Below are 23,948 nucleotides of genomic sequence, written 5' to 3'. Positions count from 1 at the left end.
GTGCGCGATTGACTGGATGAACCTCACGGCAGTTACGTAGCAAGCTAAGGAACTGGCAGTGGATCAAACCATTGTGAGGCAAAGGGCGGGGGGGGTCGCAATCTTTTGAAACTTAAAAACGCGCTATCAAGTGTCTATAATCAGCACAATTGCTTTCATTGCGTATTATTAATATTATTTAAATTACATAGTTATGTTTCAGTGATATATTGGGGGGGGACAAATCATATTTTTCCCAGGATGGGGGGGTCGTGTGTCCCCCGTCCCCCCCGGGATTTCCGCCCCTGGTACCACGGTTGAAAAAGAGTCAAGTGTGATTTAGCAGTGGATCGTAAGTGCATTGTAAGAGAGAGAGATGGCAAAGATTGTGAGAGGCAGGAAGGAGAAAAGGAGAAAAAAAGGGTGGCTAGCGCGATCCAGGGGCATGCCTCCACAGGTTTTTTATTTTTATTCTGAGGACTCCTGGGAGGCTTAGGACTACAACCAGGGTGGAATTAAAATGAAATAAAATCAAACGTCAGGTGTATTCAGGATGCTTTGAATGAACATTAAAAACTTAACGACTTGGTTTGAAGTACTAAAAGTACAAAATAAGATACTTAAGGCATTTCAATATAGCCTTTTCTCATTTTTGACATACAAGACTGTCCAGGACATTCTTTAGCTTAAAACAAGTAGTTGCACCGGCAAAATTTTGAAGAAGTGGAATAATAGAAGAAGTATGGAGAATTACAGTAGTGTTGTTGCTGACACAAGTACAGTAATTACCCTATATTTTCACCCATTGTAAGGAATGAACATTTTTCCAATGACTTACATTAACTATTGTGAAAGACCAAATTAGTTCAACAGATGTGAACAAGTCTGCATTTGTGCTTATTTTAATTACTGGTCATTGAGATATGTTAAATACACCACCAAAGGTTAGTTTTGTTTAATTCAGGTCCCTAGGATTTTTGGGGGTTTTGAAGCAAATTTCCTGCAATTTTCTGTAGTGTAACATGACTCATGATATCTTTTGTGTAAGTTAAGTTTCATTATAATAAAGTTTCATATCATATTTCATATAATATGGATAAAGAAAAAGTCTAGAATATTTTCACAAATATTATTTCACTAACAAATATGTTTTAACATTTTAATTTATGAGCCATCAAGTATCAATTTATTTAAACATATTTTTAACAACAGTCACACATTAGATTACTTCAGTAATGATGAGAATAGGATGTTCATGATTTATTAGTAATGCCTTACACGTGTCTATAAATTCCTGTCTGTCATGTCAACTAATTGCGATGGTGGTTGCCCATAGAGAACGATAGAGGGGTCTAATGGCCAAAAGGCAGTATTAGCATGGGCAGCGCCATTGAGAGCTTCCACCATTTTAATGTAGTCAACTGGGTGGGACTTCCAACTTCATTGGCTGATCCCTCCTGGTGACCCTGTTGGAGTCATGTCCAACCGGGTCATCAGGAGGGATCAGCCAATTGTGAAGAAGAAAATTGACTACTTCAAAATGTAGATAGCCTCAGTGGTGCTGCCCATGTTGTCACAGACGCTATAATGGTGCAGATACAAACATGAGTCCTATGTCTTTCTCTATGTGGTTGCTTGACCCAGAATAAAAAGGCCTTTTCTCAATTGAATTTGCTCAACTCCTGCGTACTCTCTCCTCCATCCTCTCTGGCCTCCTTTTGAAAAAGGTCAAAAGTAACCAAGGAGAGGAGGCGAGAAGAGGGAAAGTGGACAGAAATGTGGCTGTATGAAATTAGATTTCTTCTCCAATTGCGTGTCATCAGGCAAATTACGTTAACAGGATGGAATCCCAAAAGAAATATAGAAAGTGATACAAACAAATGAAGCTAGTTGTCCAATACATTTTATAGATAAAAGGATAAGTAGCATGTGGTTTTTAAACGTTTGCATGTCTTTGAGAAAACAACAGGTGATTCAAATGGGGGTGTGGCAGATTCCAATAATCTTCTGCAAAGAACTCAGGTAGGATACACTTGTGCTTCCTTGCCTAAAGGAGGCTATCGAGGAGGTGAGGACTGTCTTCTGTTTGCCTACTAACATAGATTTGGATATAATGACGAGATACCTATGTCTCCACCCTAACAAGAGGATTTGTTGTCCACAGAGCGGAACAGCAGGCTGTCAAGCTGCCGCCTATTCCTCTCTTTGGATTGGTGGATACATCTCAATATTTAAAAGCTTTTTTTAATATTCGATGAGGGGTGTTGACGTCAACCGCCTGTATTCAACGGATAAAGATGCAATGCTAATAGCTACATGTCAGGAATATGCATAGCCATCTCGAGACAACTTCGATAAAGTGTTTTTTCTCAAAGTTTCCGTGATGTCACGTGTCCTACTTATATCAGTACACTCGTAACAATCTAAGCATTATTAAACTTCTATTCTAATCAAATAAACCACACATAGCAATTGACTTCCATACAAAAACCCCTCGCTTGGTGAGCGAAAGAAACTAAACTACCCCACCAACTGGAGAACACAGATTTTTGGCCCAGTTGTCCCTATCGCTTCACCTCTTCCTCTCTGCTACTAACGAATTGACAGTGACATTCTCTTCAACCACTCATCTGTTTCCGGGTAACGGAGGAGAGAGGACAGAGGACTGACTTTTTCCCAAATGAGAAAAGGCCAGTGCCACGTCCTGCTGAACTCCATATGCTGTCTCGTCACGTGTCCAAGTTTTATCTTTCATATAAGCTGATGTTGGACTTCGAACCCTCCAAACAGCGTGCTACACTTCCAGTCTTTTTTACTCCTCGACATTAGGTCGTATCTCAGCCTCTGAATGTCATAGATATGAAACAAAGATATCCACATGTGCATCGTGTCTTGTTTTGGAATGTTCAGCAAGTTTCTAGCCTAACGCATCGCAGAGTAAAGCATTGTTAGGCCTATAGATCGCTTAATATAATCGGGATCCATTTTTCCCCTTCAAATGTTTTAACTGACAAGGGATTTGCTTTTTGACCCTTTTCTATGGCATATCCCACATATCCTTTACTTTTAGAACTGCTTTATTGTCATGTCTACAGTGCATTCGGAAAGTATTCAGGCCCCTTGAATTTTTTTTAACTGTATTAAATGATTATTTTTCTAGCTCAAGCTACTACATTATACCCCATAATGACAAAGCAAAGGTTTTTAGAAATTTTGCAAATGTATAAAAAATTATCCTTGAGATGTTTCTCCAACTTGATTGCAGTCCACCTGTGGTAAATTCAATTGATTGGACATGATTTGGAAAGGCACACACCTGCCGACAGTTGAAGTTGGAAGTTTTTATACACCTTAGCCAAATACATTTAAACACAATTTTTCACAATTCCTGACATTTAATCACAGTAAACATTCCCTGTTTTAGGGCAGTTAGGATCACCCCTTTATTTTAAGAACTTGAAATGTCAGAATAATAGTAGAGAGAGTGATTTATTTCAGCTTTTATTTCTTTCATCACATTCCCAGTGGGTCAGAAGTTTACATACTCTCAATTAGTATTTGGTAGCATTGCTTTTAAATTGTTTAACTTGGATCAAACATTTCGGGTAGCTTTCCACAAGATTCCCACAATAAGTTGGGTGAATTTTGGCCCATTCCTCCTGACAGAGTTGGTGTAACTGAGTCAGGTTTGTAGGCCTCCTTGCTCGCACGTGCTTTTTCAGTTCTGCCCACAAATTTTCTATACGATTGAGGTCAGGGCTTTGTGATGGCCACTCCAATACCTTGACTTTGTTGTCCTTAAGTCATTTTGCCACAACTTTGGAAGAATGCTTGGGGTCATTGTCCATTTGGAAGACCCATTTGCGACCAAGCTTTAACTTCCTGACTGATGTCCTGAGATGTTGCTTCAATATATCCACATAATTTTCATCCCTCATGATGCCAACTATTTTGTGAAGTGCAGCAGTCCCTCCTGCAGCAAAGCACCCGCACAACATGATGCTGCCACCCCCGTGCTTCACGGTTGGGATGGTGTTCTTTGGCTTGCAAGCCTCCCCCTTTTTCCTCCAAACATAACGATGGTCGTTATGGCCAAACAGTTCTATTTTTGTTTCATCAGACCAGAGGACATTTCTCCAAAAAGTACGATATTTGTCCTCATGTGCAGTTGGAAACCGTAGTCTGGCTTTTTTTATGGAGGTTTTGGAGCAGTGGCTTCTTCCTTGCTGAGCGGCCATTCAAGTTATGTCAATATAGGACTCGTTTTACTGTGGATATAGATACTTTTGTACCTGTTTCCTCCAGCATCTTCACAAGGTCCTTTGCTGTTGTTCTGGGATTGATTTGCATTTTTCGCACCAAAGTAGGTTCATCTCTAGGAGACAGAACGTGTCTCCTTCCTGAGTGGTATGACGACTGCGTCGTCCCATGGTGTTTATACTTGCGTTTTATTGTTTGTACAGATGAACGAGGTACCTTCAGGCGTTTGGAAATTGCTCCAAAGGATGAACCAGACTTGTGGAGGTCTACAATTATTTTTCTGAGGTCTTGGCTGATTTATTTATATTTTCCCATGATGTCAAGCAAAGAGGCACTGAGTTTGAAGGTAGGCCTGGAAATACATCCACGGGTACTCCTCCAATTGACTCAAATTATGTCAATTAGCTTATCAGAAGCATCTAAAGCCATTACAACATTTTCTGGAATTTTCCAAGCTGTTTAAAGGCACAGCCAACTTACTCTATCTAAACATCTGTCCCACTGGAATTGTGAAGCAGTGAATTATAAGTGAAATAATCAGTCTGTAAACAATTGTTGGAAAATTGACTTGTGTCATGCACAAAGAAGATGTCCTAACCGACTTGCCAAAACAATAGTTTGTTAACAAGAAATTTGCGGAGTGGTTGAAAAAACATGTTTTAATGACTGCAATCTAAGTGTATGTAAACTTCCGACATCAACTTTATATAAGGTCCAGTTGAGAGTGCATGTCAGAGCAAAAACCAAGCCATCAAGTCGAAGGAATTGTCCGTAGAGCTCCGAAACAGGATTGTTGAGGCACAGATCTGGGGAAGGGTACCAAAAATGTCTGCTGCATTGAAGGTCCGGAAGAACATAGCGGCCTCCATCATTCTTAAATGGAAGAAGCTTGGAACCACCAAGACTCTTCCTAGAGTTGGCCGCCCGGCCAAACTGAGCAATCGGGGGAGAAGGGCCTTGGTCAGGTGGGTGTCCAAGAACTCGATGGTCACTCTGACAGAGCTCCAGAGTTCCTCCGTGGAGATGGGAGAACATTCCAGAAGGACAACCATCTCTGCAGCACTCCACCATCAGGCATTTATGGTGGAGTGGCCAGATGGAAGCCACTCCTCAGTGAAAGGCACATGACAGTCCGCTTGGAGTTTGCCAAAAGGCACGAAAGACCCTCAGACCATGAGAAACAAGATTCTCTGGTCTGACGAAACCAAGATTGAACTCTTTGGCCTGAATGCCAAGCGTCACGTCTGGAGGAAACCTGGCACCATCTCTACGGTGAAGCACAATGATGGCAGCATCATGCTGTGGGGATGTTTTTCAGCGGCAGGGACTGGGAGACTAGTCAAGATCGAGGGAAAGATGAATGGAGCAAAGTACAGAGGGATCCTTGATGAAAACCTGCTCCAGAGCGCTCAGGACCTCAGACTGGGGCAAAGGTTCACCTTTCAACAGGACAACGACCCTAAGCACACAGCCAAGACAAGGCACGAGTGGTTTCAGGACAAGTCTCTGAATGTCCTTGAGTGGCCCAGCCAGAGCCGGGACTTGAACCCGATCGAACATGAAAACAGCTATGCAACGACGCTCCCCATCCAACCTGAGAGAGCTTGAGAGGATCTGCAGATAAAAATGGGAGAACTCCCCAAATACAGGTGTGCCAAGATTGTAGCGTCCTACCAAAGAAGACTCGAGGCTGTAATCACTGCCAAATGTGCTTCAACAAAGTAATGAGTAAAGGGTCTGAATACTTATGTAAATGTGATATTTGAAATTACTCTTTTTTTATAAATTTGCACAAATTTCTAAACCTGTTTTTGCTTTGTCATTATGGGGTATTGTGTGTAGATAGATGGAGGGCTGTATCATAACAAAATGTGGAAAAAGTCAAAGGGTCTGATTACTTTCCAAATGCACTGTACAATGATGAGATGGTCTTGTCTCTGCCCTAACAATAGGAGTCGTTGTCGTAAAAGGGGAAAGGCAGGTAGGAGGCGGCGAGATCAGGTGGGAACAACAGACAAACACAACTCTGATATAAAATTGTTTTTCTCAAAGTTGCCAAGATGCCACCTGCGTCCACTTATATCAGTGCATTTGTAACAACCTAAATATTACAAAACTTATATTCAATCAAAGAAGCCTCACTTAGCAAATTAGCAATCACATGTTTTGTTGACCAAATCCAACATAGACCTCCATATGAAAAAAACACAACCGAACCAAGCCACACTGCTTCTTCACACAATGCCCGCTTAACCCAGCCACACCAATGTGTCAGAGGAAACACTGTACACCTGGCGACCGTGCATGCGCCCAGCCCGCCACAGAAGTCGCTAGAGCACGATGGGACAAGGACATCCTTGCCGGCCAAACCCTCCCCTAACCCAGACGACGCTGGGACAATTGTGCGCCGCCCATGGGTTTCCCGGTCGCCGCCGGCTGCGACAGAGCTTGGACTCAAACCAGGATCTCTAGTGGCACAGCTAGCACTGCAATGCAGTGCCTTAGACCACTGCGCCACTCGGGAGGCACATAGACAGATTTTGATAGCAGTGGAGCCTCTCGCTTCGTCTCTTCCTCTCTGTCCCAGTTAGAGCACTTCCCTACAGTGTGAGAGCAAAGGCCAGTGCAGGGTGCATCCCACTATTCCAATAAGCTTCCTCTTCTTGTCTCATTTGTTTCCTCTCCTTACAGATTCTGAAGAGACATCCACCATGTTGCTTTCACCTACAGTATACCATGTCTTCTTAGTTTTCAGTTAAGTCTATGTGCAGATAAAGGAGAGAAGATGAGGAGAGGAGGTAACTTTAGACTATTGTGGAGCAGCCCAATCTGTCTGGTCTCAGAAGTAAAGTGTGCTCTTCCTTATACTGTACAGGGTCATAAAATTTGACTGATTCAACATTTTGCTGGGGAAAAATGTAATATTAACATTTATTATGTTTTTTTTACGACAGACAGGCAACAGGAAGGCTAGGCTGTGAAACCAGGTGGCACATACAAGTCAGTGACCAAGTAGTATGCACATTTTCAGAGGGAAAAAGAGGCACATCAGGATCCACGTGATAGCATAGATGGGTTTCCAAGCAGCAGTATATTATACTGACAGCATCATCGTGGATTTCTTTCTCAAAATAAGAGTCCCCCTGCAAAGACATTTGGGAATATCGATTTTTTTTTGGCACTCTAGTGCAGTACAACTGTTTTTCACAGCATTGCAACCACCTTTGAAAAAATGTATTGATAATTTTACATATATTATTTGTAATATTGTTTATTTTGAAAGTTTACAAAAATACTGGTATGCTGGAAGCTTTTGTGTAGACTATATTTAATCAAACAAAAAGGTATAATGTTTTTTTTTCACTGCATCAGGGATAGTGTACACAGACATTTCAGCTTTACAGCCTTCTTCAATGTGTAGGTACAATTTTATTTAAATTCAAAACAGCATTTGCAAAGAACAACCGATGAGCAGCAGGTGCTTCTACTCAGGGTTGCCACTCGTCTGCCAATCAGGGATGTGGCTTTTCTGGTCTACCTGTATACAAATTAGACACAAAGAAATACAGAATTAAAGGGTATGGGAGCAGGCATGAAGGGCAACTCACGAATCAACCGCCCAAGGTTTCCGCTCACCTGACTACATCATATCAATTCATGAGATAAAACCCACAGTGGTAGGCTACGCACCAGCCAAGCTTCTGGGAGAGTGTGATGGATCTCTTTTGATTAGGCTATATTTAAAGAAATACACTTGTAATAAAATACACATTTATGTTATTGGAATTACTCAATAGAGTCTGCAAATCATAAATGGGTCTCTTGTGCTGGGCAACAGGTTTAATACAGAGTACTAGTGACTCCTTACTCCACTCACTGCAATGCTATACACGGTATATGGGATACTTATAGGCTTGTAGAGATTACTTTCTACACATCTCAGCTAAAGTGGGGTGGGAAATACTCAGTAGGATCTCTACTAACCATATATGTGTTTTGGAGGGGGACTGTGTCGTACATACCCAGCAGCACTTCATTCTGACTGCAATTTTGAGAGTATAATCTGTAATTGTGGAGGAGATCATGGGCTAAGAAATTAGCTGAGCTCAATCTGTAGGTCAACCTTTCATTGCCAACTGCTGGAAGATCAATAAAGCGAGATGGGGATACAGGTTTTCGCATTACAGTGGTGACTTTTGACCTTACACGAGAAACATAAAGTACAAGAATATCTGGAATGCAGGTCCAAATTGTTTGTCTACTGAGTTCTGCTGCACATTTACTACATGTGCGTGGTGCTTCTCCCTTTTATGTTTAGAAGTGGAATTGATTTGATCACCATTAGGTTGATAACAGGTATGCCAGTCCATCATGGTTCATATTGTGTCTTAGTTTATATTGTATTTCATACTGGAAACAAACAAAGCAAGGTATTAAAGTGTGTTGTATTTACAACTGATATTCAACACAACAGTACAATCATGAATTGTTTTGGATTTATAACATGCAGGACTAAATGCATGTCTACAACACAGTGCTCCTCCAAAACTAACCATATTTAGTTAGTAGAGACTGAGTATTTTCCACTCCACTTTAGCTGAGACAGGTAGAACAGTTCTCAACAAGCCAATATGTATCACATGTACAGTCTATTACAGTGTATTGCATTAGGCACTATAGAGGGGGCGGAGTGAAAAGCCAGCAGCAGGCCCCCTTCAGAACTAACCATATTTGGTTAGTAGAGACCCCACTGAATATTTTCCACCCCACTTTAGCTGAGACAGGTAGAAATGTTCTCTCCAGTATTCTCAATATACCTGCGTCAACATTGTATTTTTTTCATTATTTGTCTTAAAAAAATATATTTTAAAACCATATTTTGTATTTGTTTTCATAAATTACTTATTGCATTTTCTTATTGGCACAATAAAAGTTGCAACTGATTAAAATTCCATATCATGTGAATTAGTTATCCACATTGCAATGTTATGAAAAGCAGTCTTTTATTTTGAAAGTTTTGTCATTACCATACCAATTTGACGTCATCGTTTGTGCTGCTGGCAGAATACTAGTGTGCTGGCCTACCTACCTGTTCACACTCACTTCTGTATCCCTTGTCCCTCTCTTTCTCTATAGTCTATTTGCATGTGAGGCCAGCAACAAATTAATTTCCTCATGATTTGAGAAGAGAGAGACACCTGAATCATGACAATGGTAATGTACAGTTTGAATTTTTTTACCTTCTCAAAAGAATCAGACAGTAATGGAGCATATACACTTTTCTATTAGTATAGAGACTTCTCACTTCGTGTTAATAAAAGGAAGTTGCACCTAGGCCTATTTGCCTATAACAGGGTTTCTCAAACTCGGTCCTAGGGACTCCAAGGGGTGCACATTTAGTTTTTTTGCCCTAGCACAACACAGCTGATTCAAATAATCAACTCATCATTAAGCTTTGATAATTCGAATCAGCTGTGTAATATTAGGGCAAAAACCAAAACGTGCACCTGTCAGCTGTGTAGTGTTAGGGAAAAAACCAAAACGTGCACCTGTCAGCTGTGTAGTGTTAGGGAAAAAACCAAAACGTGCACCGAGTTTAGGAAATGCTGGTCTATAACGTTACATCTTCTGATCTTGTTCGCAAGCTATTGGAAATACAGTAGTAGGCCTGCTACCTTCATTACAGTATGGAAGACTGAGATTATTGTTATAATGATGCGTCATAGTTTTATAAAGGCAGCGTGGACTTTCAACTTTTCGTACAGTGGCTTTATTGTTGATAACATAAGTGTTCCCAGTTATTGCGTTTAACCACTGTCTACACAAGTTCCCAATATAAACACCAACACAGTGTAATGCCTATAGAATTATGTTAAGGAATGTTTCATAAATAATAATTCCCTAAATTAAAGCTTTCCATAGCAACATGTCCATGTGCATCAATTGTTGTTATTTCCGTGTGTGTGTTAATGATGTATTTGTTATTAAATATGATAGTGCAGTGATTGAAATGGAAGTTGAAGCATGGCTTGGTATGTGCCACTGCCAATAATGTCTAATTTCCTTTGTGTACACTCGTTCACTAGGCTACTTCCCACACATTTAAAAGCCTAGGATTGGTGTGCATGGGCTAGAGAGTTTCCACCATATTTCTAATATTAGTAATTTTCTTTTAAATCATTGAAGGGAAGTGAACAAATGCACTTGGAGAGCCACAACCACCTGACCTGTGCCATAAAGGTCCAGACCTCTTGGAAGTGGTCTAGTAGCTATGCACACATACTGGGAAGATATCCATGAGAGCTTATGGTTATGCTTGTACAATAGTAATGCACCATGATGCGAAATAGACTAAGAGAAATCTCAAGAAAAGAGTTACCCAATACATGCATAGGCTGTACCATTGCACTTTAACCAGGTGTTGACAGGAACAGACGCCACTGTCTCTGTTTGCATCAGATAAGGTTCACAGTCACAAGGTCATTTCCCTTTTCCTCCTGCGGCTTATGGTTTCCCAGGGTCCATAACAATGTCATTCTTTTTGGTGACTACTCACCCTAGCTTAGAGGTATGGTTTTCATACCTCAGATGTGGTCTAAAGTCAAACCGAGCTCATTATTGAACACATTGCCTGCTCCCTCCCTTTGTCGTGCACAACTTTGGACCAGGACCCACTATATAGGACACAGGGTGCCATTTTATTGGGACACAACACCCTCTGTTCTGTAGATTTCACTGTAGATATTATTAAAATCTGCAACCTCGATCCCTAAAGAATGGAAAACATTGGCAGCATTTTTATGGGATTGAAACCTACAGTACATATTTCTCCAAATGCAGACAGTAAAGATCCCCACAAGATATGAGGTCTTGTCTGTATTGTTTTCTTGTTAAAGTCAGTTTGACTTTGGACCACATGACGTATGGAAACATCTGACAAAGTTTGAATATGGGGTGAGCTATAAACCTTTTTAAAGAAGTTGGCTGTTCTTATATTAGACTGCGGGTGTTTCAGACTGCGTGAAAAGCAAGAGGTTGCTATTTGAAAGAGCTTCCACAGATACTGTTGGTTGGATAAGGAACATGCATTCTGAAATGACAGATTTAGACTCCTTGGACACAAACAATAACAAAGTAAGGATTCCTCAGCTTACCTTCTGTGCTTTTCTATATTTGGCCATCGACATGTTTCAGTGACTCTTGGTCTAATAACCAACTAATTCTAAGGTAGAAAAAACACACGTTATTAAATTAACTCGTTCAACACTAAACGTGACATGCTAATGATTTAAGACAATGTGGCAGGAAAATATGTTAAAGATGGAGCCTAGGACTGTAATAATTGGGGAAATGTTATTCAAGGTTGTGTCGACCTGAGGGATACACATCAGTCATGATATCTTCCTTTACACTGAATACACAGACCTTCACCTTGTTAACCATAATGCCAAAGAATCCCTGAAGTCTATCAAATGTTCATTGATTGATTACTTGAAATTGATTGATTGACAATGACACACTGTTTTTAAGAATTAGGATACTGTAGAACAGAAAAGACCATGTTATGGGGGCTGGCTTGGTTCATTAACAATGTTCACGCACAGGAAATCTAGATATTAAACAGACGAATCAACTGAAACTGTGCTTCTTTTGCCGTCTCTCTATTCTCCCAGTCTCATTCTCCCCTGTCCCTCCCCCTCTCTCTATTTTTGTGATAATTTACATCAAACCTTCCTCCCCTCTCTGACCAGCGCTGCTGAGAATCAGCCTTGTGGGAAAACACAGCCAAGTTCACTTCCGGATTTTAGTCACCTGTTTTTATCTCTGTTTCATCATAGGTACAGTGGGTCACACAATACAGCCTCCCTTAACCTCCTTTCCCATATACACACATTGTTGAATAAAAACAAGGACATTTCTAAATGACCCCAAACTTTTGAATGGTAGTGTTTATTTTTGATTTTGGGACATTTCAATGATCAATATTCCCCTGTTGTAGTTTGTGATAGTTTAAGTCTTCATCAAAGTTGTTTTCTTTTCATTTATTGTGACCTGAGGTCTTGTCTTTTGATTAAAACGCTGTTGCCTGGCTTAGTGACCTTCGGTACTTAAAGCAGTCATTGACGCAGCCTGTGTTATAGGTCTGATAGCGAGGCTGACGGGAGAGGGTTAACTACATGCAAATGTCTGGGATGGCCTAGACATGCAGTATAGCTGAGGGCGCCTTTTATTGTATAATGTCACACAAACGGTTTGAAAAGGTTAGTGTTTAGATCCTGTGTGTGTGAGAGATTTTACAGTCCTTCCGTTTTCTTTTTCAGAGTTTCTTTGGAAAATTTAAGAACCTGTAAGTAGCCTACAGTGTCGATATCAAAGTTCTGTTCTTCATTCTTATCTGCCTTCCTCTGAGCAGAACCATAAGCCACTGCCATGATACCGCACAGAAGTAACCAACATTTTTCTTTCCTCTTTTTCATTACAGACAAAGTGGGCCTCCAGCTCCACCCAAAAGGATAGGTGAGCCTTCAGGAAATCCCCCTTATTATGCTATTGGGAATATATAGTTCCTCTTTATGGAAGTTATAGTGTGAAGTGCTTATTCTGCTCTCTCTCTCTCTCTTATGGCTCTACCTCTCTTGTCCCCCATTTCTCTCTCTCTTATTCCATTCCCCTCTCTACTTTCTCTGTCTCTATTTCTTTGTTTCAGAGAACAATGCGGGGTATGGTGGGTGGCCAGAAGATGAGTTTGTAAGTAGGAGAATACACACACACACACACACACACACACACACGTTTGTTTTACTATCCTTGTGGGGATCAAACAATTGATTCCCATGCAGAATTCTATTTTCCCTAACCCATAACTCCTAACCCTAATTGGAACCCTAACCCTAAAATAGCCTTTTTCCACAGTGACTGGCGAAATGTCACACACACGACTGATACACCAATGGATATTTTGTTGTAAGAGGTCCTGTGTAGTCATCTTGGTGTGTTTTGTGTGTGGATGACAGGATGAGGAGGATGGGGACACATATGAGGCGCCCCCCTGTGAGCGACCCGCCATGACGGTTCCTTCCAGACATGTGGAGGAGAACCTCTATTTGGGTAACCACCACTGTAGAATATCATTCTCATTTGAGATCCGCTAATCTGACTTTCATGTAAATCATGCATTCATGCCAATGGGAGATTTGCTTGAAAACGTACGTTTTGTGCGTGGATTTCCAATTTAGGTTTTGTCCCTGTATGTACAAAGCTCTTTGCTTTGTAGGACAGGACGTAGCTCTCTGATTGGCGGTTTTTGGGTTCCACAGAGAGGACGTCAGAGCGGTCCAATCCTGTTCTCCCCAAAAGGCAGGCAGCTCCACCCCCAAGGCCAGCCAAGATGGTGCCCATGGGCAAAGCATTGGTAAACTATCAGAGTAGCACTGCCCATACCTACTTTTCACTTTAGCCTGTGTGCCTACCTCTCTGTGTGTGTGCATTATTTTAGTGTTATTTAATGTTGTCTTTCCCCTCTATAGAAACAGCAGCCTCACCCTGAGGAGTTCTACATTGACCCCAACACCAAGAAACGTGAGACTTCCCGCTCTAACCTCCCCCTCTCTTTCCTCCGCTCTCTTATCTTCCTATTCTCCCCTCTCTCTATGCTCTTATCCTCCCCTCTCTCTATCCTCTTATCCTCCCCTCTCTCTATCCTCTTATCCTCCCCTCTCTCTATCCTCCCCTCTCTTTATCCTCCCCTCTCTCTATCCTCCCCTCTCTTTATCCTCCCCTCTCTCTATCCTCTTATCCTCCCCTCTCTCTATCCTCTTATCCTCCCCTCTCTCTTATCCTCTTATCCTCCCCTCTCTCTTATCCTCTTATCCTCCCCCTCTCTATCCTCCTCTCTCTCTATCCTCTTATTCTCCCCTCTCTCTATCCTCCCCTCTCTATCCTCTTATCCTCCCCTCTCTCTATCCTCTGCTCTGTATCCTCCCCTCTCTCTATCCTCTTTATCCTCCTATCCTCTTCTCTGTATCCTCCCCTCTCTCTATCCTCTTTATCCTCCTATCCTCTTCTCTGTATCCTCTCCTATCCTCTTCTCTGTATCCTCCCCTCTCTCTATCCTCTTATCCTCCCCTCTCTCTATCCTCCTCTCTCTCTATCCTCTTATCCTCCTCTCTATCCTCCCCTCTCTCTATCCTCTTATCCTCCTCTCTTATCCTCCCCTCTCTCTATCCTCTGCTCTGTATCCTCCTATCCTCTCTCTTATCCTCTGCTCTCTACCCTCCCCTCTTAGTCCAGGACATCCTATTTGATTGTGTATTTTGAATATGAACACATTGTGCCCTATACATAGATGTGAATGTTGATTCATGAAAAGGTGTAACAGTTAGTATAATTCATGACACATTTATTGTACAGGAGAATTCCCTCTTTCTCCCTCTCTAGCGCCTGAGATAGATAGGAAGGAGAAGCCAGGGAAGAGGTCTACTCCTAAGAAGTTTGCCTCTTCCCCACCACATGCAGAGGAAGGTAAACTCTACAGTCATAAGTCTAGTTCCTACCTGACTAGATGCGTTGCATTGCATCTACCAATGGTTGCATGTCACGTCATCGACTATGCAGTCAGTTATCAGATAGCACATGATGTGGAGCTGATATGTTAAATACCTATCTAGGTGTTGTAATATCTGGCATCCGTCTGTAATGTATTCAGGCTGGAACTTGACCAAAATAATACCCTGGATCCCTGGACTGATATCAGTGTGCTATTACATCAAATGACCACTAGAGGGATGTGTGATACTGCAACTGTTTCTACATCAGCCTCTTTTCTTTGTTCTCTGCAGATGTCTACCTGGATCCTAATGAAGGACAGGTGAGTCCAACACATCATTAACAAACAGCCTCACTCCCAACCCCCTACCTCCAGCCCCTCGGCCTTTGCATCTGCTGTACCCTTTTAACACAGTCACAATGTACACTCAGTATATTTAGTGGTTTCTAATTCAACCAGAGAGAGGTGATTAATGTGTGTGTTGTGTCTCTGTTTCAGGAAGACAGTGATGACCTGTATCTGGAGCCCACAGCGGGTCAGTAACTCCCGTAGGGCCACCCAGTGCATTTATACTGAGGCTTTGACTACTATGTGTATTGCAGGATTGTAATGTGATTGTATTCGAGACAGTTGAGTGTCCACCCAAAAATGCTGCACATCATGAACACGAATCAGAAATCAAGCGTCGCTTTGAATGACACACACCTGTCTCGATCAATGAGAAAAGATCTGAAATAGACAATATGCGTACACATTGTTAGATTACCTCAAGGAGCGTGTATTTCATTTAATAACAGAGCGTTTTCTAAATTCAAACGTTTCACCTGCAACTAGCGATGAGAATGGAGAAGACACCGCTAACTTCCAAGTTAGAGAACTAAGGAAGTATTGTCATGTAAAGGTTAGTTGAAAAATTCCTGCCGGTGCTTAACACTACCTAAGCTGTAACGTAGATGTAAACATTCACACATCACATTACAATCCTGTAGCTACTGGTTTGATTGGTTGGTTGATTGATTGGTTATAACTTCAGAGAGACTATCTTTTATGAGATAGACAGGACATTAATTCCAAATTATACAAGTCAATGGCTTATTTTGAGAAGAAAAAAAAAATACTACTGTCTCTCCTGTATCTCCAGCTTGTCCCCCTGCTCCTCGTGGGCCCATGAGGATGCCCCTCCCACCCAAGACAGCAGCCACCCCTCCCCCCATGCCCATGTGAGTACACCTGTCAAGACATGAGATGACAGATGCTCAAACTCATCATGGTGTAACATAAGTGTATATCTTATCCAGGAGTAAAAAGAAAAGTCATTAATGGTACGGGACACCCAAGTACACGCACGCATTTATTTTTACACTCCAAAAATTAGACGGTAGCCTACTCTACTGACACTGACAAACAGATCAATAAAAATCATGTTGTCTGATCCATATAATCGGCCTACGAAAAGGGGAGACGCATACAATATGACGTCCATCTAACCTAGGAGGAGGAAATTGTTGTCCAAAAACAAACAGTGTCGTTGACCCAATGATAAAGACAGTCAATATGCACACTCACTAGGGATAAGGCCGATGTTGTCTGCTGGTGCCAATAAGATAGGCTACTGTTCACTCAATTAAGTTAACAATTTTGATAACTAAAAGACAGATTGGAGTCTTTTCATTGTCATCTCTATACAGCAATAGCCATTTGCTTTCTAGACAGTTTTTCTGCAATTGTATTTTTTAAATTGCCATTTGCCTGCCTGGATCTCTGCTTTTCACTGACAGTCACAACTCAACAATCATCTATTTGGTCTTTGCAGCGCCCGCTGCCCAAATTGCGGGCCTTTCCGAGTGTAGGCTATGCGATTTAACCTTTACCCCTTTTTCTCCCCAATTGGTAGTTAGTCTGCAACTCCCCTACAGACTTGGGAGAGGCGAAGGTCGAAAGCCATGCGTCCCCCAAAACACGACCCTGCCAAGCCGCACTGCTTTTTGACCTACTGCTCCCTAACCCAGAAGCCAGCCGCACCAATGTGTTGGAGGAAACACCATCTAGCTGGTGACCGAAGTCACTTTGCAGGCGCCCAGCCTGCCACAAGGAGTCGCTAGAGCGCGATGGGACAAGGAATCCCAGCCGGCCAAACCCTTCCCTAACCCGGATGACGCTGGGCCAATTGTGCTCCAACCCCCCTGGGTCTCCCGGTCATGGCCGGCTGTGACACAGCCTTGGATCGAACCCGGCTCTGTAGTGATGCCTCAAGCACTGCTATGCAGTGTCTTAAACCGCTGCACCACTTCGGAGGACTCAGATTTATATATATTTTTTTAAAGCAAATGATCCTCTGTGGCCAAATCATGCTTTCTGGTGTAGCAGCCTATTTTGAATTATTTTATTTATTTCTTTATAAGGAGTAAGCTAATTAGGCTATATCATTTTTTTCAATTCAATTGACTTTAGGGAAAGCTTCCCATAGCCTTATGGACACACTGCCTATGCCTTTTTAATGTGGTATAAACACAACCAGTCAGGATGTTTTCATCTGATTGTCAAACAATCACTTAACAAAGGCGCTTCTGTAGGGTACCCGCGCACATTCGTTCCACTCAGAAAATAATTTAAGCATCCAAACCGCAAGTGTACTGTGCACCCGCAATTTGATGAGTGGAAAGAGACTTCTGTTATAGAACACCAGTGGTGGAAAAAGTACCCAATTGTCATACTCGAGTAAAAGTAAAGATATCTTAATAGAAAATGACACAAGTAAAAGTGAGTCACCCAGTAAAATACTACTGGAGTAAAAGTCCAAAAGTTTTTAAATATACTTAAGTATCAAAAGTAAATGTAAATGTTAAAATATACTTGAGTATCAAAAGTATAAATCATTTCAAATTCCTTATTAAGCAAACCAGATGCCAACATTTTCTTTTTTTTATGGATAGCCAGGGGCACGCTTCAACACTCAGACATAATTTACAAACAAATCATGTGTTTAGTGATTCTGCCAGATCAGACGCAATAAGGATGACCAGGGATGTTCTCTTAATAAGTGTGTGAATTAGACCATTTTCCTGTCCTGCTAAGCATTCAAAATGTAACGAGTACTTTTGGGTGTCAGGGAAAATGTATGGAGTAAAAAGTACATCATTTTGTTTAGCAATGTAGTGGAGTAAAAGTAAGTTGTCAAAAATATAAATAGTAAAGTATAGATACTCAAACTACTTAAGTAGTACTTTCAAGTATTTTTGCTTAAATACTTTACACCACTGTAAAACACCTACGTGTAGTGTAATGACATTCTGCAGTTGGCATTAGACTTACAGCATATACACATGTAGCCTGAATTAATGCATCCACTGCTGTCCACGTGCACCTTGGTCTCGGCCACTCATCTCCACCTTGTCCACGAACATCTCGACCACTCGTCTCTGTCTTGACAAAATGTAAGTGTTCTCAAACCACACTGGAATTTGGAGCGTATACAACCTGGTTTCCAGTCAATTCACTAATTTGTCATGCTGCTGACATGCGGTAATGTTAAATAATGGTGTAGTAGCCTATAGTTTTTTGGGAATACTGTGGACATGCTGTATTAATTGTGATAGGCTCACATTTTACCAGTACGGCGCACCCCCACTATTTATTTTGATAGGACGCTGTACCGGACCGCACTGCCGTACTTTCACCCCTGTGTCCTCACTTCCATTCTGTTTATAGTTATGTAAATGAAAAAATTGATTGGACTGGGTTAAACTGGCCTTTAAACCATCCCAGTTACTAGTACCGTTGTATGTCTTGAGAGAAGCCATATTGTATATGAGTACTGTTGTTTGACATGCGATATCAGTCCCACCCTTTCTGCCTATCTCTCTGTAGAAAACCTCCAGTGCCCAGAGCCAAGTCTGTAAGTTTCTCCATGGTTCACACGTTTTAACACAACACTGGCCTGTTTCACACATTCTTCACTGAACATGTTTTTTTAGTGCAGGAGTATAGGCTTAATCTATGCCCATATGTTTGTATTAGTTAAACTTTTTGCTCCATTCCAGAGTTCTTTATTGGTCAATGAGGCAAAGACAGGTACGTGACACACTACCTTCCATCTGCATTGAAAAGAGATCATGTCTGCATCTCAAATGGCCTATTACCTACACACACTACTTTTGACCAGAGCCCTACATAGGGAACCGGGTGGGTGCCATTTGGAATGCAAGCATCAAAGATGCACTCTCGAACTTTAGCATCATTTAAGCCAATAGTTTTGAGTGGCGCTCACGAGCCAAAAGTGGTCTCTGTCTTTTGTGTACTATGTCATCCATTTCTTATATGTTACGTCCAAGTTTGTATACCTTTTTAGCAATTTGTATTATATGTTATGTTATCAATTTGTTGTGCTTAAGATCCTGGAGTGTATCTTTAAGTGAAAATACAGAAACTGCTCCATTGCTGTGTTTTTGTGACCACCCCACCCTCAGCTCCTCCCCCTGATATCAGGCGCTCCATGTTCCCTGGCAAACTGCCCCCACCCACCCTGGGCATCAAACCCCCCCTCCCTGCATCACTAAAGGAACCCAAACCAAGGTGAGGCTTGGGAGCACAGCCACGCACACAGCACCATGCATGTACACGCTGGATGAGACCATGCTACACACAACATGCATGTTTTATGTATTAAACATGTTTAGCAGGTTCATGCTTTATGAACATTCAATCTTGTACAAGCAGCAACAATCAAACACACATAGATACCAGTTAGTATTGCCTGATAATGATTTCCATTCTGTTTATAGTTATCCATACAGTGTTAATTTTGTGGTCTATCAAGATTATATTTGATAAGTGTGTGTGTGTATCTATCATAACATAAGTCTTTGGATTATAAAGGCCTACTGTTCTTGCGTATAAATAATGTAGCCACTGGACTATATTGCTCATATTATAGTAAGCATGTTGGCTATTGTTGGACTTAGTGTGTTTTTTGCAGCCCTCCTCCCCCTCCTGTTGTACACTCTACTGCAGCAGGTAAGAGCCTGCTGGGAACAGGACCAGTTTTGGGTCACAGCTGAAAGATAGAAATGGGAAGAATGGAAGGATGCCCGGAACTCTGAAATTAAGATCACTTTATTGGTTAATTGCACCCAAAGTCCAACTGAAATTTGACTTCCGCTTTTAACCCAAACTGCTCTGAACGACACATACATATACAGGTTTTGGAGAGGTTTGGGGGACTGCCACACTGGGTGCCTGGGGAGCTGTTGTTGTGGGGGGGTTAGGTGCCTTGCTCAAGGGCACAACGGCAGGCAATGGCATCTAGGATTTTATACCAGCAATACTCACTTCCCGCCAGATTTTCGTACCCGGGATTCGAACTGGCAACCCTCTAGTTGCTGGCTCACCTATCTCACCGCTCGGCTCCAACTATGGTTTGCCTATCAGAGTTGTGGGCACCCTTCATTCCTTTACGTTCGTTTTTTTACATGAACAAGTTGGAGGTGCATATTGTTTGTTTTTCTATACTTACGTAAACTGGAAGCCATTTTGATTAAAACGTGAATTATAACAACATGTTTTAACCCCTGGGTAATCTAGGGTCACTGTGGTTTTTGTCAGTAGTGCTATCCAGTATACTAGTGAACTTGCTTTATTATGAGTAGACTGTAGAGCACTCAACACATTGGTCAACACTCATTTTTCTCTGTCAAAGTTTCTCCCCCTGGTATGAAGACGACCATGCAGGTATGCGTCATTCCATCTCATACTGCACCTCTCATATAGTCGTGGAAAACAGTGTTAAAGTGCTACAAATGTTGCTGCAATTCTTAGTTAAGTATCATGACAGATAGGGCAGGGTGTCATAGAGAACTGTGGTGTGTTACAGGAGAAAGAGTGGTTCGCTGGAAACTGCGATAGAAAGACTGCCGAGGACTTCTTACTGCAGATCAACAAGGTGGGAAACAATAACAAACTGGAGATGAGCATGGACACAGACATACAGTTCTTGGGGTTGGATTAAATGCGGAAGACACATTTCAGTTGAATGCATTTAGTTGTACAACTGACTAGGTATCCCCCTTTCCTTTTCCTTTCTTGAAGTTCCACATAATAACAATGCATGTAGATGTAGAATCTCCATCTCTGAAGCACACCATGCAAATCAATATGATTAGTTATACACTAAACAAAAATATAAACTCAACATGTAAAGTGTTGGTTTCATGAGCTTAAATAAAAGATCAAAGAAATGTTCCATACGCACAAAAACCTTATTTCTCTCAAATGTTGTGCACAAATTTGTTTACATCCCTGTTAGTGAGCATTTCTCTTATGCCAAGATAATCCATCCACCTGACAGGTGTGGCATATCAAGAAGCTGATTACAGAGCATGATCATTACACAGGTGTACCTGTGGGCACAACAATGTGCCCCATGGTGGGGTTATGGTATGGACAGGCATAAGCTACGGACAATGAACATAATTGCATTTTATCGATGACCATTTGAATGCAGGGAGATACCGTGATGAGCTCCTGAGGCCCATTGTTGTGCCCTTCATCCACGTCCATCACCTCATGTTTCAGCATGATAATGCACAGCCCCATGTCGCAAGGATCTGTACACAATTCCTGGAAGCTGAAAATGTCCCAGTTCTTCCATGGCCTGCATACTCACTAGACATGTCTCCCATTGAGCAAGTTTGGGATGCTCTGGATCAACGTGTGTGACAGCATGTTCCAGTTCCTGCCAATATTCAGCAACTTCACACAGCCATTGAAGAGGAAGGGGACAACATTCCACAGGCCACAATCAACAGCCTGATCAACTCTATGCGAAGGAGATGTCGCGCTGCATGAGGCAAATGTTGGTGACACCAGATACTGACTGGTTTTCTGGTCCACGCCGTTACCGGCAGCAAGGTATCTGTGACCAACAGATGCCTATCTGTATTCCCAGTCATGTGAAATCCATAGATTAGGGCCTAATGAATTTATTTCAGTTGACATATTTTCTAATATGAACTGTAACTCAAATTTTGAAATTGCTTCATGTTGCGTTTTTGTTCAGTATAGTTAGTCCGGCATCATTAGTTCATTAGCCTGTCAAATACAACCACCTGTTTCTCTTTAGTTCTCTCCCATCCTCTCTCTGTGCTGCTCAGTAGCTGCTGCTGTTTTATGTGTTATAATGCTGCTGGCTATATGAGTGTTTCTGTCTCTGGTCCTTTGTCCTCACTAACACAGCCGACCTGTTTAATTTCACGCTGAAATGGACAAGCAATGATGTGAGAGTAATCTCAGTCATAACTCCCCTTTTATTTGACTGCAGACACACAGGTTTGCAGGGAGGTTATATCAGACACAGGTTGACAGGAAAGGCACAGGGCAGTGCAGAGGGTAATAGGGTATTCTTCCAGGTGTGTGTGTGTGTGTGTGTGTGTGTGTGTGTGTGTGTGTGTGTGTGTGTGTGTGTGTGTGTGTATATAGCTTCTGGGTTTAGCTGACACATACACACCATCAGTGAGTCTGAGTCATCTGTGCTGATTCAGAGGTCATGTGGGTTTTGATACTGATATCCACTGTATCTCTCCTCCGCTCCCCCTGCCTATTCCTCCTCGTCCCTCCTCACCCTCTTCTCCCTCTCACCTCTCCTACCATTCTCCCTCTTGTAGGACGGGGCATTCCTGATACGTCACAGTTCAGCCCAGAATGCCCGTCAGCCCTACACACTGGCTGTCCTATACCGACAGAAGGTCTATAACATCCCCATCCGCTTCCTGGAGGAGACGCGCGGCTACGCCCTCGGAAAGGAGGGCAAGAAGAACGAGGAGGTGAAGAGGCAGGGGGAGGGAGAGAGAGGGGTAAAAGGGGATGGTGGGATGAGGAGAAGAGAGATAAGGAGAGGGGAAAAGACAGGCTGCAGGATTTGAAGGATTTGAAAAAATAATGAAGAGGTCAGGTGAGAGAGATGATAGAGGGAGGATGTGGGAGAAACAGAGGATGTGTGGAAAAGAGACTAAGGAATGCAACTTAGTATTATACTGTAACCTTTGCAATAACTACTGTAGTAACTCTCTCTCCCTTTCTCTCTGTCCCTCGCTACTCCCTCCCTCTCAGTTTTTCTGTAGTCTCCAGGAGATCATCTCTCACCACAAGAATAACCAACTGCTGCTGATCGATAGCAAGAGTCAGGCCAAGCACACCACATATCTCACTCACCCAGCTTGTCCATAAACTACATTACCCATACCCCCCACAATGTCTCACCCACCCAGCCTGACCATAAACGACACTACCCTTAACCCACAAAATGTATCTATACCAGCCCGTCCATAAAGTACATTAAATGCTACCATTAATAACTAAATACATTTTACAAACTTGGAAATACTACTTTCAATAGTCATATTCCTCACCCACAACATGTCCATTACAACCCCTCTTTTTGTTTTGTGATGAAAATGGCTGGAAGTGTATTACAGTATATCTGTGTACTGTATATGTTTGTGTTTTAAAGTATGCTGTAATTATGCCTGTATGACCTTATCAACACTTTTTTGGGGGGGGGGGGGTTGATTTGAATATGCTTGCACCTGAATAGAATAGTGAGTAGACTATGAAAATGAATATTCAATACTTCATTCTTGCTCCGACTCCATTTTATGCAGTTTTGTTTCAGTGATGGTGGATTCACTTTTGGGTCTACACCTGTGTTGTGAATACTGTATAAGTGTTGGTCATCTGTATGTTTCTATTTATTATAATTATAATAAATGTTCTGACATCCGGTCTGTGTTTTTTCATTCTGTTGTATTTGGAACACCACAGCATGAATAGCAATTTATTTTCCCTCAAAGTTGAAGTTGTTTAGATTTCCAAAATTGTAAGGTTTCACCCTATTTCAACCCACCGAAATAAGACAATAATCGACTTGTCTTTCCATAGCACAACTCAACTCACCAGTGAGCAGTTTAGAAATGTGGATTTGTGGCAGAAAATAAAAACCTTGATGATGATGACAAAGGGATGGGTGAATGATGTTCGGTGCTGACTAGTTGAGGTGTGGTGGTAGCGATGTACATATACATAGCCTAAAAGCATACTATTACCTTGTCTCATACACTATTTCAGTTCCTCTTTTACAACCTGAACATGTTTTCTCACTTCTGGTGTCTTT

At 41.8% G+C, this 23,948-nt stretch overlaps 1 protein-coding gene across 3 annotated transcripts; it reads left to right on the top strand.

Moving 5' to 3' along the window:
• The first annotated feature begins 9,307 nt into the window (after positions 1–9,307).
• Positions 9,308–23,558, top strand: LOC106580424 (B-cell linker protein). Of its 3 annotated transcripts, none has more exons than XM_014161472.2 (19): positions 9,308–9,453; positions 12,561–12,586; positions 12,722–12,756; positions 12,947–12,987; positions 13,254–13,347; positions 13,557–13,651; positions 13,767–13,818; positions 14,677–14,760; positions 15,078–15,106; positions 15,284–15,320; positions 15,927–16,005; positions 18,653–18,680; positions 18,826–18,856; positions 19,252–19,357; positions 19,761–19,798; positions 20,481–20,512; positions 20,655–20,723; positions 22,444–22,602; positions 22,889–23,558. In XM_014161472.2, the coding sequence occupies exons 1-19, from the start codon at positions 9,445–9,447 to the stop codon at positions 23,003–23,005; spliced, it is 1,161 nt and encodes a 386-aa protein (XP_014016947.2). In that variant the 5' UTR covers positions 9,308–9,444; the 3' UTR covers positions 23,006–23,558. The 3 variants fall into 3 exon arrangements, with proteins under 3 accessions (XP_014016947.2, XP_014016945.2, XP_045559173.1); XM_014161470.2 differs by lacking the exon at positions 9,308–9,453 and adding an exon at positions 10,803–11,373; XM_045703217.1 differs by lacking the exon at positions 9,308–9,453 and adding an exon at positions 10,811–11,193.
• Positions 23,559–23,948: the final 390 nt, after the last annotated feature.

This window comes from Salmo salar, chromosome ssa20 (assembly GCF_905237065.1).
Source record: "Salmo salar chromosome ssa20, Ssal_v3.1, whole genome shotgun sequence".
Taxonomy (NCBI): Eukaryota; Metazoa; Chordata; class Actinopteri; order Salmoniformes; family Salmonidae; genus Salmo; species Salmo salar.
The sequence above is the reverse complement of the archived record's forward strand: the minus strand, read 5'-3'. Positions and strand labels throughout refer to the sequence as shown.